Source organism: Monopterus albus, unplaced genomic scaffold (assembly GCF_001952655.1).
Source record: "Monopterus albus unplaced genomic scaffold, M_albus_1.0 scaffold286.1, whole genome shotgun sequence".
In the NCBI taxonomy this organism is placed as follows: Eukaryota; Metazoa; Chordata; class Actinopteri; order Synbranchiformes; family Synbranchidae; genus Monopterus; species Monopterus albus.
Window position 1 is genome coordinate 431,851 of NW_018128166.1, and position 15,820 is coordinate 447,670.

Genomic DNA, 15,820 nt, shown 5'->3' on the forward strand with positions numbered 1-15,820 from the left:
AAACTGGCAACTTTATTTCAGCTGTTGAAAAATAACATTCATGGAGAGTTTAATATTAAAAAAAAAATGTTGTGTAGGTATATTCAGATAATAGAGAAAGAAATGTGGAATTGCTGGTTCTTGTCATTTATTTATTTTTCCACGTGAATTTTTTTTTATAATTTATTTATGGGGCAGAGAGGATGTTACTAGAGACTTTGATGTTATACTCATGTTATGTTGTTGGCGCAATGTTACGAGGAAGCTGCTAATAAAGTTGTATACGAGTACACAGTGGATTCATGTTTATTATTATATTTACAATATAAACAATCTACGTAACCCCATTACCTGTTGCAGTAGCTGGTTTTTATTTTTGAGCCTGCATTAAAATATAAGGTGTAGACTACCTGTGTCAACTGGCAAGCAAAATGCCCTCACCATGTTTCTATTTATTTTATTCTCACCATTAATTTATACAGACTCTGTATACCCTGCCATGCAGAGGAGCTTTTTGCCCATCCTCATTAAGAGGTCAACAGCAGCAGAGGCCCCACAGGTATAATCCCATTTACTTTAGTTCTGAGTTTTTATGTCCTTGTTAAAAGCTGCTGAAGCAGTGTATGAAGGCCACAATATGCTAACCCCTGGACATAGGAATAAAGCTTAACCTCTCACACTAAGGTGGCATATTTGAAACATATTAAAGCTCCAAACACTGCTTGAGGTTTTATGACGGAGATATTCACTCAGTAATTAACTACCATGAACCTGCGAACAGAGTTCCCTGCAGACCTCCCTCTTACTTGTTGTTGATTCAGGATAAGATCCCAAAACCTCCCAAATAACAACAACCTGCAGTTATTGTGGCAGCTACCTCCTTAAACCCTCAGATGTTACTGTACTGTGAAATTATATATAAACCAGTACACTCTGGCTCTTTGAGGAAGTGTTAAATTTAGTCTGAAATAACCAATGAAAGCTGTGTCACTGGACACTTAAGATCATATTTGTTTTGCACAGTATTTAGTTGACATAAGAGGTTAAAAATGCAGGGTTTTTTTTGTTCTACTCGCCACTTTAGTATGTGAAGGATAGGATATTTAAAGAATAGTGTGTATTATGTAACAAATAAACAGTCAGATATTTTAGATGATCTTGGCCTATTGTCAACCCTTTATGCAACCTCAGACACATCTTTTCCCATCAGGCCGGGTGGCTTGTGGCATTCTGTTAAAATTCTTCATTTCTTCATCAATCATCTTTTAAGCAGGAATTCAGTTTTCCTGATGAACTGTGAGGCTCTGCCACAGTTCCATCGTCCCACGTTGACATCCATTTAATCCTCACAGACTCGGTGCCTGTAGGGGAACACCCACAGAAAGGGGCTCTCTCTCCGATGTCGACATCCATCTCTCCCACATCAACATCCATCTCACCCTCACAGGCTGGGTGCCTGCGGGGGAGCACCCCCAGAGGGGTGCTCTTCCCAGACTGCCTCTCTGCAGTCCTCGGTCTCCTGGAAGTCAGGCAGTCAACTGGACAGAGCCTTCGGCTGCAGTCATGAAACGACTCTCCGTTCCTCTTTTTGCCTGGGTTTTTATAGGATTCTGGTCAGTGACCTTTGTCCTCTCATCCAACCTGATGCCGCAGTTTGCAGTTAATGCTTTATTTGGCGTGCAAAGTCGTATTCTTCTGAAATATTGCATATTTTTTTACTGACACAGCTCAAGCCTACTGCCCGTAACCGGCCTCCGCCCCACTGTGATCCAGCCTTGGATTCTACTTCCTCTTTCCTAGAAAACTAAAACCATCTTAATACCTTATAAAGATACAAGAAACTCACATCTGATTGAAATATCAAAATTCCATCATTGCTTTTAACAGAACAATCAGAATTACACACTGATTTTACACAAAACTATCAATGCCTTAAAATCAAAACATAGATCTGTATATTTTGAATACATTACTTGAACATTGATTATCATTGATTAGACATTGATCAAACATTAATTATCAGTCAAATCTTTACTTTTGTGGATGGAGCATTCATTTTTGTTACTTCCTCAGTATGCTGTGTGTCTCTTCTCTGTGTGCCATGCACACACAAACTTTTGCAGTTCCTCCTTTCAGGGATGTGTGTCTACTTCCTCTTTTCTGTGTTTTTTGTATTTTCACTCTTTAGATGTTAAATCACTTCTCCCATTTTTTCAATACAATCATTTCACATTTTATTCTTACATATTCTCTGATTATTTCAACAAACACACACACAAATCATCTTATGATTACTCTTACTTATTAAAAGCTTAACTTTCTAAGCATTCTGCTATAGCATTTTAATAATAATTCCTTTGTCTTCTCCAACCTCCCCTGGAACTTCCTCTTTCTCCTCTGCTTTCTCTGTACCTTGGTGCTCTTTGGGGCCTATTTTTACAGCCTTGCTGACAGCAGCAACATGGTATTACTAAATACACAACTGGAATATATATGAGCATGAATCAGAAGAGGGCACTGCTAACCTTACTGGAAACTGGGGACTGTGCAAAAACACTCTGTTAGGTTTCGCTTGCACACGGAGGTGAGCGAGCGAGAAGAAAAGAGGCAGACCCAGGTAGCCTACTGCGGTGCAAGCTGTGATTTATTAATATATACAGTGCGGTGATATGTACAACAAAGAGTCCATGGTTACTGAGGTATGGGGAGTAGCTGGGTGTCGACCAGCAGCAGGAGGTGAGGAGTGAGGAGACGGATGGTATGGAGGAGGTGGGCCGAGCTGCGTGGTGGGGTCACTCCTGGGCTGGTCGGTGGTTGAGAGGTGGCTACTGAAAAGACAGAGAGGCGTTGGTAATGGTAGAAACAACAACGGTGACTGTGCATCGACCTGCCTGGGAGGGAAGAGTGGAGCTACGGTGCGGAGGAAGCAGTCCGAGGAGAGAAACAACACAGGAGCTGGTCAGAGAAGTAGGGAATTGGATAATCCAGGGCAGTAACGTGGTATTAAGGCAAAGTTAAAAAAAACAAAGAAGAACACCAAGAGAGCACAACGAATGTAGCATAGGGACAAGAACGAACTAGCAAGTGAAGGAGAGGTGAACCGGGTATAAGTAACCAATAGTCTAATCAAGTGCAGCTGGTGAGAAGGGAGTGAGGAACAGGTGTACGTGATCAGTCATCAGGGGTGAAGAGAGCGTAAGAAAGGTGAGAGAGGCAAGTACAGCCGAGCAAACCTGACACACTCACTGAATTGAATTTATATTGCTATCCTTTACTAAGGACTGGAGTGATGTATAAAGCATATATTGTGCACTGCCACATTTTTTTCTTATTGCTTTATAAGAAGAGATTTATTCAAGGCGCCCTCTCTGAAAATAGAAATGAGGTGCTATTACTGTGTGTATAGCATATTTTAACAAAGTTATCAAAGTCTTCCATTTGGATTATGCTGAAGAAGCCACTGATGTGGTCTAGAACAAAAAAAAGCCTCTTTAAAGTCTGAGTCATTTCATGTACATGCGTATTCACTTTTGTTGAATGTCATTTCTTTGATGGTTTTATTGCTTTAGACCCCTTTGCCGGGCAGGTTAGAGGAGTGACAGCACGACTGATGAGCGTGGCAGGAAATTGGCAGAAGGAAGCATCCATTTCACCGCTAATTAGGGGGTCTATAGGCCCACCGACTGACAAGGTTCAACTAGGCAATGTAGTGCCTGCCAACTCCCATCCCATGCGCTTTATAAAATGCTCTTTAATTCCCCAGCACAATATCATTAACTTTGTGAGTGGATGAACACAATGGACAAGCAATTTAATTAACTTCTAACATTGAATGTTGGAGGGGAGACTAAATGAAATTAATGCACAATATTTCCCAGGGAGGCAGCCAACCTTGGGAGTGGGTCTGGATTGTTGGCAGGTCAGGCACTGCCATGGGTTTGGCCAATTATGCCTTGTTTAGAGATATCCATAATATTTTCCTCAAAAGAAAATAAAATCACTGGTTTTGAGATCAATCATGAGCGCATGTCGCATTCTGGGAGATTTCAGAATAATGGAGTAGAAGCCAGGAAACATTGCCAAATGCCTTCAGAGTCTGCAGAGCTAGAGTACAGGTCTCATAAGTGATCCAAACAGCAGTGGAGTTTTCTTGAAATAGACAATCAATAAATGGACGAAGATTGACTTTTGGAAATATAGCAAATACTGAAGATTCTGATAGTGGATGGTCACTTATGCCAGTTGGTCCAGCAACTGTGGGCCAGATTGAAATATCTCAACTACTGGATGGATTGACAAGAAATTTTTGTAGGCCGATTCATGTTCCCCAGAAAATGAATCCTAATGATGTTGGCAATCACCTGACTTTTCCTCTAGCACTGCCAGCAGGCTGATATTTGTGATTCAGAGTAAAATATCTTGAACTTTGGCGATTCCCCTGAATTGTCATCTTGCTCCATTCATTGTCAGCTCAAAATTTTAATGTATGTTATACTAACATTACCTATTTGACTTTCTTTACTGTGATCATTTAAAGCCTTGAAGAGATGGTAGCCTTGCCTCTAGATTTGTAAGCATATGTTACAGAATAAATATTATCACAGTATTTCAGTGTAAAAGTCATCATCTGACTATTTTCAGAAGCTACAGAACAGTATTATCAACTGTAGCCACAACACCAGTCAAAGTGAGGTTCAGGTGGCCTGCCAGTGGGTCAGAATGGAGGATCTGTTGTTCCTGTATTAGTTGCAGGGGATCAATACTAGTCCTGCTTTGCCATGTAAACCAATTTTCTTCCAAGGTTTGCTCATGAGGCCTCTCATGGGAGCATTGTAAGAGCATTAAGGAGAGCAAGCTTAATTAAATTCTTAATGTTCAATCTTTAACATGTTTTGTTTCCTTCCCTCTGTCCCTTACCTGTCCCCCACCCCCAACACACCCCAGCGACGAGGGCTCCATCAAGCCATGATGGATGACTCCTACACTCAGGCTGCTTTCAAATCACAGGAAGTGACAGAGGAAGTTTTAATGAGAGTTTTGTCTGTGTATCCAGTCAGGCCTTCCAGCCAGGCGATGAATAATAGAGACTGTGGCTCAATACTCTGAATACTCAATCAATGGCACTGGGAGAGAGCCTTAGCAAACACATGGAAGCCTGGGGTGGGCAGTGGGCTCAGGAGGTGTAGAAAATATTAAGGCTCCTTCATCTGTATCTCTGTGCTGAAAAAGAACATCATCTCAATAGATGCTGCTCACTTTTTGGCAGGCGTGTTTGCCTTGCCCAGGATGCCAAAGGCTGTTTGTACAGTATCGCAGGTTGGTGCAGAGTGGCTCCTCTGACAGTGCTCTTTTAACCCCAGATCCGACATGTCATTGGGTCCTTTGGTGGGACATAGAGAGCTGATCTTGAAATACTGTCTGTGCCTCTTGCTGTATACTGTTTTGGCATAAAATGTGTTTCTGATATATCAGAACACCATTTCTTCTTGACAGCATACCTGATTGACCTTTCTGGTAAGACTGTGTGTGTGTGTGTGTGTGCATTTCTGAGTTTTTCTTTTATTTAGGATTGTGTTTCTTTGTGCAGTTTTATGTTGAAGTGTGGCATCACTTGCGATTTGACAGATGAGAGGACTCCAGGGATTTCTGAGCAATGAGATATAAACCTGAAAACATCCCATTCTGTCTCTGCGGTCTAGAAGGAAAATGCCACAGAAAACCCAGAGGAGGAGTTTCTCTGAGGTTCCTGTAATGAGCCTGGCAACTATTTATACAAAGTGCTGTTGAAGGATAATTGTGGGTAATTATAAATGTGTGTGATTTTTGTGGTTTTGGCCATCCTTCTTGTTTGTACTGTTAAGACTGGACCTCAACAAATAGCCATTAAATTACCCAAATTTTTGCCACTTAGTTTTTTGTTGGCTTAGATCTGAATAAACTTTATCTGATTTTCACTGTTTGTGTTTCTTGCTCTTTTGGACTTTGCAATTACAGTGTCACATTCCCAGGTTTTATCCATTACTTTCTTAAGTAAAATCTTATTGTTATGAACAGGAATGATGTCCAAAACTATAAATTAAGATCCAAGTTGTAACAAACCATAATTATCGTTGAATGCTGATGAAGAGCTTTCAGCACCGAAGGCCCTCAGCTCACAAACGACAGAATGAGGCTTAACATTGCTAAGAAATGAAAAGCAAGTAGTACTTACAGAAGATCAGAAGAATACTTACAATATGAACTGGACTGGTGACATTCCAATACACACATGTTGTGTTTTTATAACTTCAGGGGATGTTACCTTGACATATGTTTATTTCCTGGAGACTTACCCCAAGTCTTCATTTTAAAATTTAACAATTTACATTTTCGATTCCCCACAACATGACTGTGTGAACAGCTGGGTGTCCCCACAACATGAGTAATGCCAGGCCACAAACCTCAATGCTGTGGCCTTAGCTTTATTTGCTATGATGATGTTTTGTTTTTTTTTAGCAGAGAAGCCTTCATTAGAGTGGAGTCCTCCTTTACAAGAATAAACATGTACTGTATAGTATCTTGAGGTGTGTAGCTAGCCACAGTGAACAACCACTGATTGTAAGTTTTCATCAACAGAAAACAAACACATTACACCATCACATCAAATCCTGCTTTGAAATTTCATATCGGACAAACTGTATAAAGTACACATGTACTACAACCTCAACACTGTTAAAACAAAACATTTATTGTTCTTAGTGAAACAGTCATTGCACATATGTTCTCATTGTTGTGCTCTGTAAACTCATAATCCTGCACCTGGCTAGTGTCTGGGGGACATTAGCCTCTGAAGTGGTACAGTGACAGTGTGATGACACTGGAGTGTGTATGTGTCGGCTCTTCTGGGACTGGCAACTTTCTTTGAGCACAGATTAGAGGAGAGACCTTGAGAATAAAATTGTTACTTTTATATTTGGTTTATGGCTCATTTTTCACATTAAACACAGAAAATCCATTCAGAGGTCACAGAATTCCTGCTTCTCTTCATCTTCCATAACAAATTTTTGCAGCCCTTGGTATCGACAAAGCATTCATTGGAGCAAAGTATGCAGGCTATGTACTGAACCTCTCAAGTCTCTATTTTCCACCAGCCAGTCTATTGGGACTTGTTCAACGCACATCTACTGGGGTTTTGGAAATGTCACTTGCATGACCACACACACACATGCACAGGGAGAGCCAGCACAGCTGCCATTATGTCATTGTGCCCTTATCTGCGAGCAGCGTGGCCAATACGACTTGTGATACGAGATAGCATTGCCAGATCTAGAAGGAGTCATAAAACCCCAGCTTTTATGGTGCGGTTATTGTCTTTCTGTCTATAATTACGGTGATTACTCATTTCCCTTTACCTCCCTCACGGCCCTCTTGGTACACTTAATAGACTGCATTTTACTAATGGAAAATTAAGTAGCTGTCATGGCAGTGAGGTTTATAAATATGTAAAATATACTTTTAATTATTTCAAGTGAATCTGGCAGCTAATCAATAAAGAGGAACATGACAAACATACGCTTGACACAGCCCATTGTAAAGCTACTGGTAAAAGATAAGCACAGCCTGTCAGCGCAGTCCAACCCTAATGAATATTTTGAGCCTGTCATGTAAAGAGACAAATGGATTAATTGTGCCGTGCTAATATAATAGCTTCTTCATGAAGAGTGCAGGAGAGGGGCAGAGGAGAGAGAGAGACCAGCTGCTAGGTTCTGAACCCTGACATCAAATAAATATTTATTAGGGTTGAGGGTTAAGTAGGTTTTTGCGATTACACGGACAGCCACTTAAGCATAGTTTATCATTTCTTTGAAAATTGATTCATGCCAATTTGTTTGATGCTATATTAATATTATTTTTTAAATGTCCTAGACATTGAGGACATGGTGAGGGATTAGATCCCAGTGCAGAGAGAAAGAGATAGTGGCTATTTGGAATAAAGTGAAGGAATAGAGAAGAATTAATTTATTTTATTTTTTGCAGTAAATAATTTCTCTGGAGTCCCTGCAGTCATTAATCAGGATCAAGTACAAAATTTTTAAGCCGCTGCGTGTACTTTGTAAGGCAGCAGCTAATTAATTTGTTTAGGTTTTTTTTTTTTCTTTCAATGAATTGATTCATTTAGTTTTAGTAAAGTCAGACAGTTGGCCATCATAATTTAATAGGGCCTTTTTTGTACAATAGTCTAAAACCGAAAGATTTTCACTTTACAATACTATAATTGTTGAAGCCAGTCAACCCTAACCTTAAACCAATAATAAGTTTATAAAATTATAGTCTGATCATTTTTTGTTTATCTTGCTGTACTAGTATTTTGATTATGCAGAAAATTTGCAGCACTGCCATTTTAATTTGCCAATTTGGTTTTGAAATATATATACTTTTTTCAGGAGTTTTCATTGTTACATCACTACCCACTAAAATATTCACACAAATGGCAGCAGGTAACATAGTAGCACCGATTTGACAAATAGAACAGTTTTTCCTCTCACACCCAGTTTTTCTATCCATTTCTGCCTGCAAACCTGTTGTTGGCGCTTTAAGGTGAAAGACAACATAAAGACAAGTAAGTACAAATGCATATAGGGGGCCTTCCTGGAAGCCGTCATCTCGCAATGGGAAACTGACCTTGAGTCCTGCCTTCTCCCAAAGCCGTCCCCTCTCGTTACCACCTCTCCTCCCTTCTTTTCTGTCTTCGTCAGAGTGGGAGAAGAAATGACAGAGGGAGGGGAGCACAGCGGGGGTTTGGGTCACCAGCCATGGTTCTCATCAATTAAATGTGCGACAGTGTTTTCTGTCTGCTAAACTTACACGTCAAGGAGATGGGCAAGACCTCATGTTTTGTGCTTTTGACAAATCAGCAAATGTTTAATCTCAAGATGTGCCAGTGCTCATAAATAATGCAGAGACCAGGCTGGGCCCAAACTCTACTGAGTGTCTGCACCCAGCCTCAATAGGAAAATGCAGGGAAAAACTAAATCCTCCTTCAGCCTTTTCATCTGCAGATGTCTCCTCCTTTCTGTGATCTGCAGCCCCTCTTCATCATTTGTTATTTTTATACTGTACCTTAACATGGGAGTTTCATCTTTTCATTCGCTCTTATCTGCCAGCATTGTCACTATGTTTCTTATCTAACTCTCTGTCTTTTGCCATCATTTTCTCACTCTGCTTGCTTATGGTTTAATTTTAGTCACCACACTCTGCCTCACTCTTTGAGAAGGAAAAGGAGACTCCGAATTATCCTGAGCCAAAGGTCTGCTATCTCAAAGACACAGGGGATTGAGCTTGAGCTTTGCCTACTTTTGCCCTAAATGTAAAGAGGGCAACAAAAAGCAGCGTAGTGGACTGTGAAGCGCATCAAATCCCCGTCTGTACAACCCTCACTTCTTCCCACAGACTTTGATTGGCCTGTCTACCGACTGGGAAAGTTTCCTGATTGTTCACTGGGAAAATTAAGATTTTAAGCCTATTGAAGTTGATCTTTGCTCATTGAAAAGTCCATCTGAATGTGTCCTTTGAAAGCTCAAATTGTTGACTCACCACATTAGAAGACTGAGCCTGAGAATGGTATCTGCTGAGTGTACTGTACTGAGAGCACCCTGCACCTGTTGTTTTGTAGCTGATGGTATGTAGTGTTTATGGCTTCCCATTGAGTGGAGCTGTGGGAAGTGTGCTGCGGAGTGTGTTAAAGAGTGAGGCTCTGTGCTTGCAATCCAGTTTATTATTCAGGCATTCTCACGTTAAGCCAATCCTTTGCATACACAGCACTGTGAAAATGAGCTGGAGAAATAATGTGATTGTTGTGAACTGTTTGGAAATTTGGTAAAAAACAGTGTGAAAGGTATGAGGTCCCCCCAAACTTCATGTGGATAAGTGATTTCACAAATCTAAGCTGAATCTAGATTCAGCAGTGAAAAATTATTAAGTAATTTGTGGAAAGTTTGTCAAATCTCACCAGTGCTTTTCCTCATGCAGGCTCTTGGAAGTTTCTACTTTATCCACGAGTCTTTGAAAAGCGTTCACCAGTTTGATTTCAAAGGTGAGTACCTCTTTCCCGGACACACACACACACACACACACACACACACACACACCACCACCATCATCATCATCATCATCATCATCATCATCATCACTACTGTCTCAAAATGAAATCCTGATAATGATACCCTCATCCCACCACTGCATATCACACAACTATTTGCAGGTTAGTGTCGCTTTCATCAAAACCAGTGAGCCAAGATAATGTAAAGGAAAAGGGACTGAATGGTAATGTTTATTAATAATAGCATTTAATACATAAGATTTCTGGCTTACAATAATTGTTTGTGTCAGGTTATTGGACAGTTACGACAGTCTCATCAGCCTGCGGTGCCAGACGTCCCAGGGTCTGGTAGCTGCACTAATTAAAGAAGGGAGACACCTCATTTCCTATTAGACCCAAGTTGGCATTAGCACCAGTTACCCCAGTGAAGGACAGGGTGAAGGCAGAGGAGGGGTTTAGACAGGAGAGGGCCACCCCCCATGTACACACATATACTGTAAAGATTAGATTTAGAATCAGAATCACATAAACTACTGTACATATTGTTGTTTTCCTTTGTAACAGCTCTCTCTCCCTGCAGGCATTTTGACTTGTCATGGTAGGAAAGGTCTACCTAATAACATTAATAATATATGTCACTGGGAGCCAGCATGCACAAAACTAGAAGCAGAAATTAAAGCAGCTAAATGGAATTCAGTCATTATTCATTTTAGTATATAAACATGTCTTTTATTTAGAAATGACTTCTGTGAAAAGACTGACTAGAAGTTCACTATAAGAGACGTTTAGTCTCTCCCAATGTCTTTTGTAAATGAAGCTTCCTGCAAAGACTGAATGCGAACTAACACAGATGATTCTAGTCATCCCGCAAGTATAATGTGTACAGCACTCAAACAGGTTGACAGTTTAAAACACTTTGTTGTCATTTTTATAAGTTAAAATGAAAACTTTGACTGTATACAATTACATTTTAAAAGAGTTTTAGTGCAAATGATAAATGAAACAAAGCTTTTTTTAAACAAATAGATCTTTGTATAAAAACTAAACAGAGAGCAAAGATTATGAAATTTATCTGACATTACAGTCTAGGTGTTGATGTATGATTTTGTATCACATCCCTGAACTGAAACCTAACTGTCTTCACTTGAGACAATAGGCATGAACCACAGCAATCTTCCTGTGCAATCAAAGTCATGTACTGTATGTTTTAAATACAGCCCACACTGCAACCTCTGACACTCCTGTTACACAGATGTTCTTCATGGTGACCAGCAGGTGGGGCAGTTGTCTGAGGAAGGCGAGGGGCATACTGGCTCTCATGAGTTCCACTGCTATTAGGAGATTCTCTATCACTCCCAAAATTAACCTGCTGTGTTTGTAAGAGTAAACTGTCTTTCTTCCTCTTCCTTGCTCTGTTCTTCCCCCTCCCCCTTGCATGTGTGTGGCTCTCTTTCTGCTCCTCTATTCCATCTACTTTTAGCCAAGAAATTCAAGAAGGTGGTAGGGAAGGAAACCTTCTCTGAGACACTAGAATGCACACCCACACTGGAGAAGGAGAAGTTTCCACAGGACTACTTTCCTGAGGTGGGTCCTGTAACAAACACTCTTATCTGACTGACGGTGGCATTGACATCTGATGACAACTTCCTGTTGAGATGTGCACTGGCAGTCAAGTCACAAACATCTCCTCATAAATGAACACAAAGCTCTTATACATACAGTAGGATTGATAAAGCTGCTAAATTGAAGTGGAATTGCAGTATCTTTTGCCCTTTATACTACACACATCATTCGGTGTTGCTTAATTGCTTATAATGACAGAAATGAATGAATATTTTCCCCTGATGAGAAATTTAGAAAAATAAGTCGGTGTCAAACTTCAGAAAATAATCTATACAACAGGGAGTTTTCCAGTTCCCTACTTTTTCTCATTTTCAAATGTTTTTTTTATGTATCTTTTTTCTTTAATTTTACAGTCCAGCTTTTCTGCTTCACTGAAATCTGGCTGACACACGGTTGATTTGAAAACAAATCACTCAAAAAATTCAAATTGTGAAACAGAGAAAGTCCTTGTTGTGTCTGCCGTGTCTCGTGGAGCAGCTCTCTGCTCACTCGGTTTGCCATCAGAAGGGAGATGAGCGCTGAGCATAGCTGTGCTGATATAGTAATAAAGAGCACGACCGCCCGTGTGTCATCCCTGCACTCCCCACTCATCTGTCAACCATGCTTCGATGGCCACCTCTGCAAATATATGCAAAACAGATGGATACAGCCCCTTCACACACTTCCCCCCAATTTCTGTCTCTTTCACACACTGCAGGACTCTCCAGTACCCCACCCCACCCCACCCTGATCCACCATAGACATACACACAAACATATGCATTCAATCAGACAAACAGCTTCGTGTCTTAGGTTTCCCACTTTTCTATTCCAGAGATGATCTAAAACCAATTACACTGATTGAAATGCAAAGCCATTTAAAATGATTACAACAAAGCACTGTGTTCTGTGTTTAACAGGACAGGCAAAGAAAACCACAAAACAAGCCTGGCACAGCTGCAGTGAGAAGGATTAGGGGAATGATGTAGAGGGAAAGGTGTGTGTGTGAAGAAAAGTTTTGCCAAGTGATTTATTCCTTTTTCCCGGCTGGGATATGAATCTTGGATGATGCTCCAGAGAGCAGCACTCCTTATAATGTTAGCCCATTTAAAAAGAGCAGATTTGTGTAGTCTATCAGTGTTGCTAAGCATTTTTTCCCCTCCTGCCTCCCTCCTCCACGTCTTCCTCCGGGCCCCTCCGTAGTGAGAAATTGGTTGTTATCATAGATCACAGATACTGCTCAAACCTCTTATGAAAGATGAATTAATTTCACTAATGCTTTAATGCAAAGCTCTCATGAGGGAGGCAGACTGGTGATAACCCCTGCCTCGTCCCCGCTTCCTCCACTGGTGATTTATGCCCTCTTTTAGTAGATGAAACCGCCTAGATTTGCCATCCATCTGCAGCTTTGAGGAATCTTATTACACAGGCCAGACAGGAGGCCACACAGAGTCTCGAACCAGTTGCTCACTCATTCTTGGATCACACAGCTTTAGATGTGATGAGTAATTGTTGTGTCAGCTGTGGAAATATTCCTGAATGAAATGATTTAATCTTCCTCACATTCTCATAACTAATTTCCAAGGGAGATAAAATAACTTGTCAGACAGAATGCTCATGGTAAGGTGAGAGAGTGACAATAGCGCAAGGTAAATGTGTGTGTTTCTCTGCTTGTGTCTTACCTTTACAGTCCCCCATTAATAAAGTGTCACTGCGCAAGCAGCTGGCATCATGATGGGTGGGTTTGGTGGCTGTGTGTGTTTAAAACAGACAACGAAAATGTCATTCAGTAAATTTCAGTGCACTTGAGTGGTGCATGGTGGTTTGGACACATGAAGGGTACACCTATATTTATAAGTCCTCAGCACATTCTTAGTACAGAGTAGTGTTGCGGGTAAAGTTTATTTTAATAATTGATTAATCTGCCAGTTATTTCCAGTGTTAATTGATTACTCATCTTGTGTGTAGAAGACCATCACAGCTTCACAGAGCCCTGCTTGTTTTGTCCCAAACATGTTTCCACTGAAAGAAAATGGTGAAAAGCAGAAAATACTCACATTGCCAGCGCATTGTTTTTTTAGTTGTAAACTGAATAAAATGAATCACAGGTATTAATAGTTGCATTCATTTTCTGCCAGTTAACTCATTGATTAACTGACTAATTGTTTCAAAAAGTGCAGAAAGAGAACAATCAGAAATGAATAAACAACCCTTTTTCCTGTATAACATTTCTTAACATTTCAAAAAGATCCATTTTCATATAACCTAAATCACGACCATGATGAATTTCTAGTTCAGCTTTTAAAATTTACTAAATTCAGTGTCATAAAATAATATAATGGGTAAAATCACTTACATTCACACTTTGCTCCTATGGCCCTTACTGCTCCTAGTTTGATTCTGATTTAAGTGATACCCCCTGCATATGCAAAAAGCCCATTCTCTCAGTAATTCCATGTTGAGTTATAGCTGTAAGTGAAGAGAAGAGATGCAGGGACATTAATTGAAATGCTCAATAAGAAGCAAGTGGACAAAATTGTGGGCACATTTCTTTTTGAAAGGTCGCCATGATGGATTTGGCAGCTTGTCGTTGTCACGTTGTTCCCTCAAGCTCTCCAGCTCCCCAGTGAGTATTAATATATTTATTTGTTTGCTGCAATAATACATGCCTCTAAAAACCATTGCATCAGAAGGATTTGTTATTGCCTTATATAAATAAAGTATACAACCCAGACCTTAATGTGCCCTTGCATTGATTGTTTTACACAGCCGCAGGAAAATAAAGTGAAAGGAAGAAAATAGCAGACAGGCTGTAGATCAACATCCATACGAGTCTGTATTTGTTGCTTGGCACCAAGAACCTGTCCATAAAAGCAGTGACTTTTCTTACCATTTTAGTGGCTTCTGTAGTAAGCTCTGATATGGGGCTGTGATTACTTTCAAGTTCTGCCCCTGATCACAGTTAACTTCCTTCATTTTTTTCTTCTTTGATTGAACCCCCGCATATGATTCATAGATGTGATGTGTACGTTAAAGAGATGAAGTCATTTAAAGTGGCATTGCTTATAAAATGCTCTCTGCATTTATCACCAGACAAGACACCTGTGACACAGATGCTGTTCTCTGTGATCCATGAGACTGCAAGGAGCTCATAAATGAGGGGATAATGCTGAAATGAACAATAGATGGTTTTCTACATAAGGATCAGTAAAAATGCCTTGATTTTAAAACCGAACTCTACTGCAAAAATGCTGCTTTCTGCTGTAAAAGTTCTTTTACTTTCAGCTTCTTGAACTTTTTGAGCTCTTGGCATTCCGACTTTGTATTTAATGCAATGTTTGAGTGGTGACAGAGACCACTCTGTCTGTTTGTGGTACATCTTTACCAGAGCGCCTGCACACACACACACACACACACACTCACACACGTTCTGCTGTCCAGTCATATAAACCTCTATGTGAGACCCTCTCTTATTTGATGGGCCCCCTGGATGATGGAATAAAGATAAATGTGACTGTCTACCCGGGCTCAAATCAATCAGCGTTTGTGTGTATTTCTTATTACTCACAGTGCAGTCCTGTCGCAGGGCTTTTGTGTAACCCCTTCCTCACACCCCCACCCTGTCCTGCACTCTTCTGTCACCCTATCTCCAAACACCCAGCCATAACATTATTTATGGGGGTTGGACTTTAAGCTGAAATATAAGAAAGGTCAAAGAATCAAACAGGATGGACTTGGAAATGGCGGCGAGATGGACAGAATCTAGGAGTGTGTGTTTCCTGACTGTGTCATGTGTGACATTTTATAGAAGCATAATTTTTCACGCCCCCATATATATCAGCCTGTATATATATGTATTGCCTGACCCACTGTGTAGCTGCCGTTCATCACTGTCATGGGTGGAGATGGCATCACTGACCTCAGGAGGGTCAGCCAATGTCACCCCAAGAATTGTGACCTTTTGCTGTTGCCCTTTGACTCTCACCCTCATCCCCACCCAGTGACTCTTTACAGCCACCAAACCTGATATATGACATAATTATATGTCACGTATTCATTTAACCCAAATACTACTCTGTAATAGTGACATAGTGTGTCAAACAGTATATTTGCTAAATTCTTACATTTTTAGATGTGTGTGTGGAGGAGGAAGGAAGGGTTA

The 15,820-nt window shown here is 40.4% G+C and overlaps 1 protein-coding gene across 6 annotated transcripts in view; it reads left to right on the forward strand.

Moving 5' to 3' along the window:
* inpp5a (inositol polyphosphate-5-phosphatase A) overlaps positions 1 to 15,820 on the forward strand; it is a 218,766-nt gene that overhangs the window by 93,333 nt on the left and 109,613 nt on the right. For all 6 annotated transcript variants that reach the window (XM_020622674.1, XM_020622676.1, XM_020622673.1 and 3 more), the window contains 2 exons: positions 9,988 to 10,051; positions 11,538 to 11,641. In XM_020622674.1, coding sequence (XP_020478330.1) covers positions 9,988 to 10,051; positions 11,538 to 11,641 — 168 coding nt within the window. The remainder of the gene's footprint in view (positions 1 to 9,987; positions 10,052 to 11,537; positions 11,642 to 15,820) is intronic.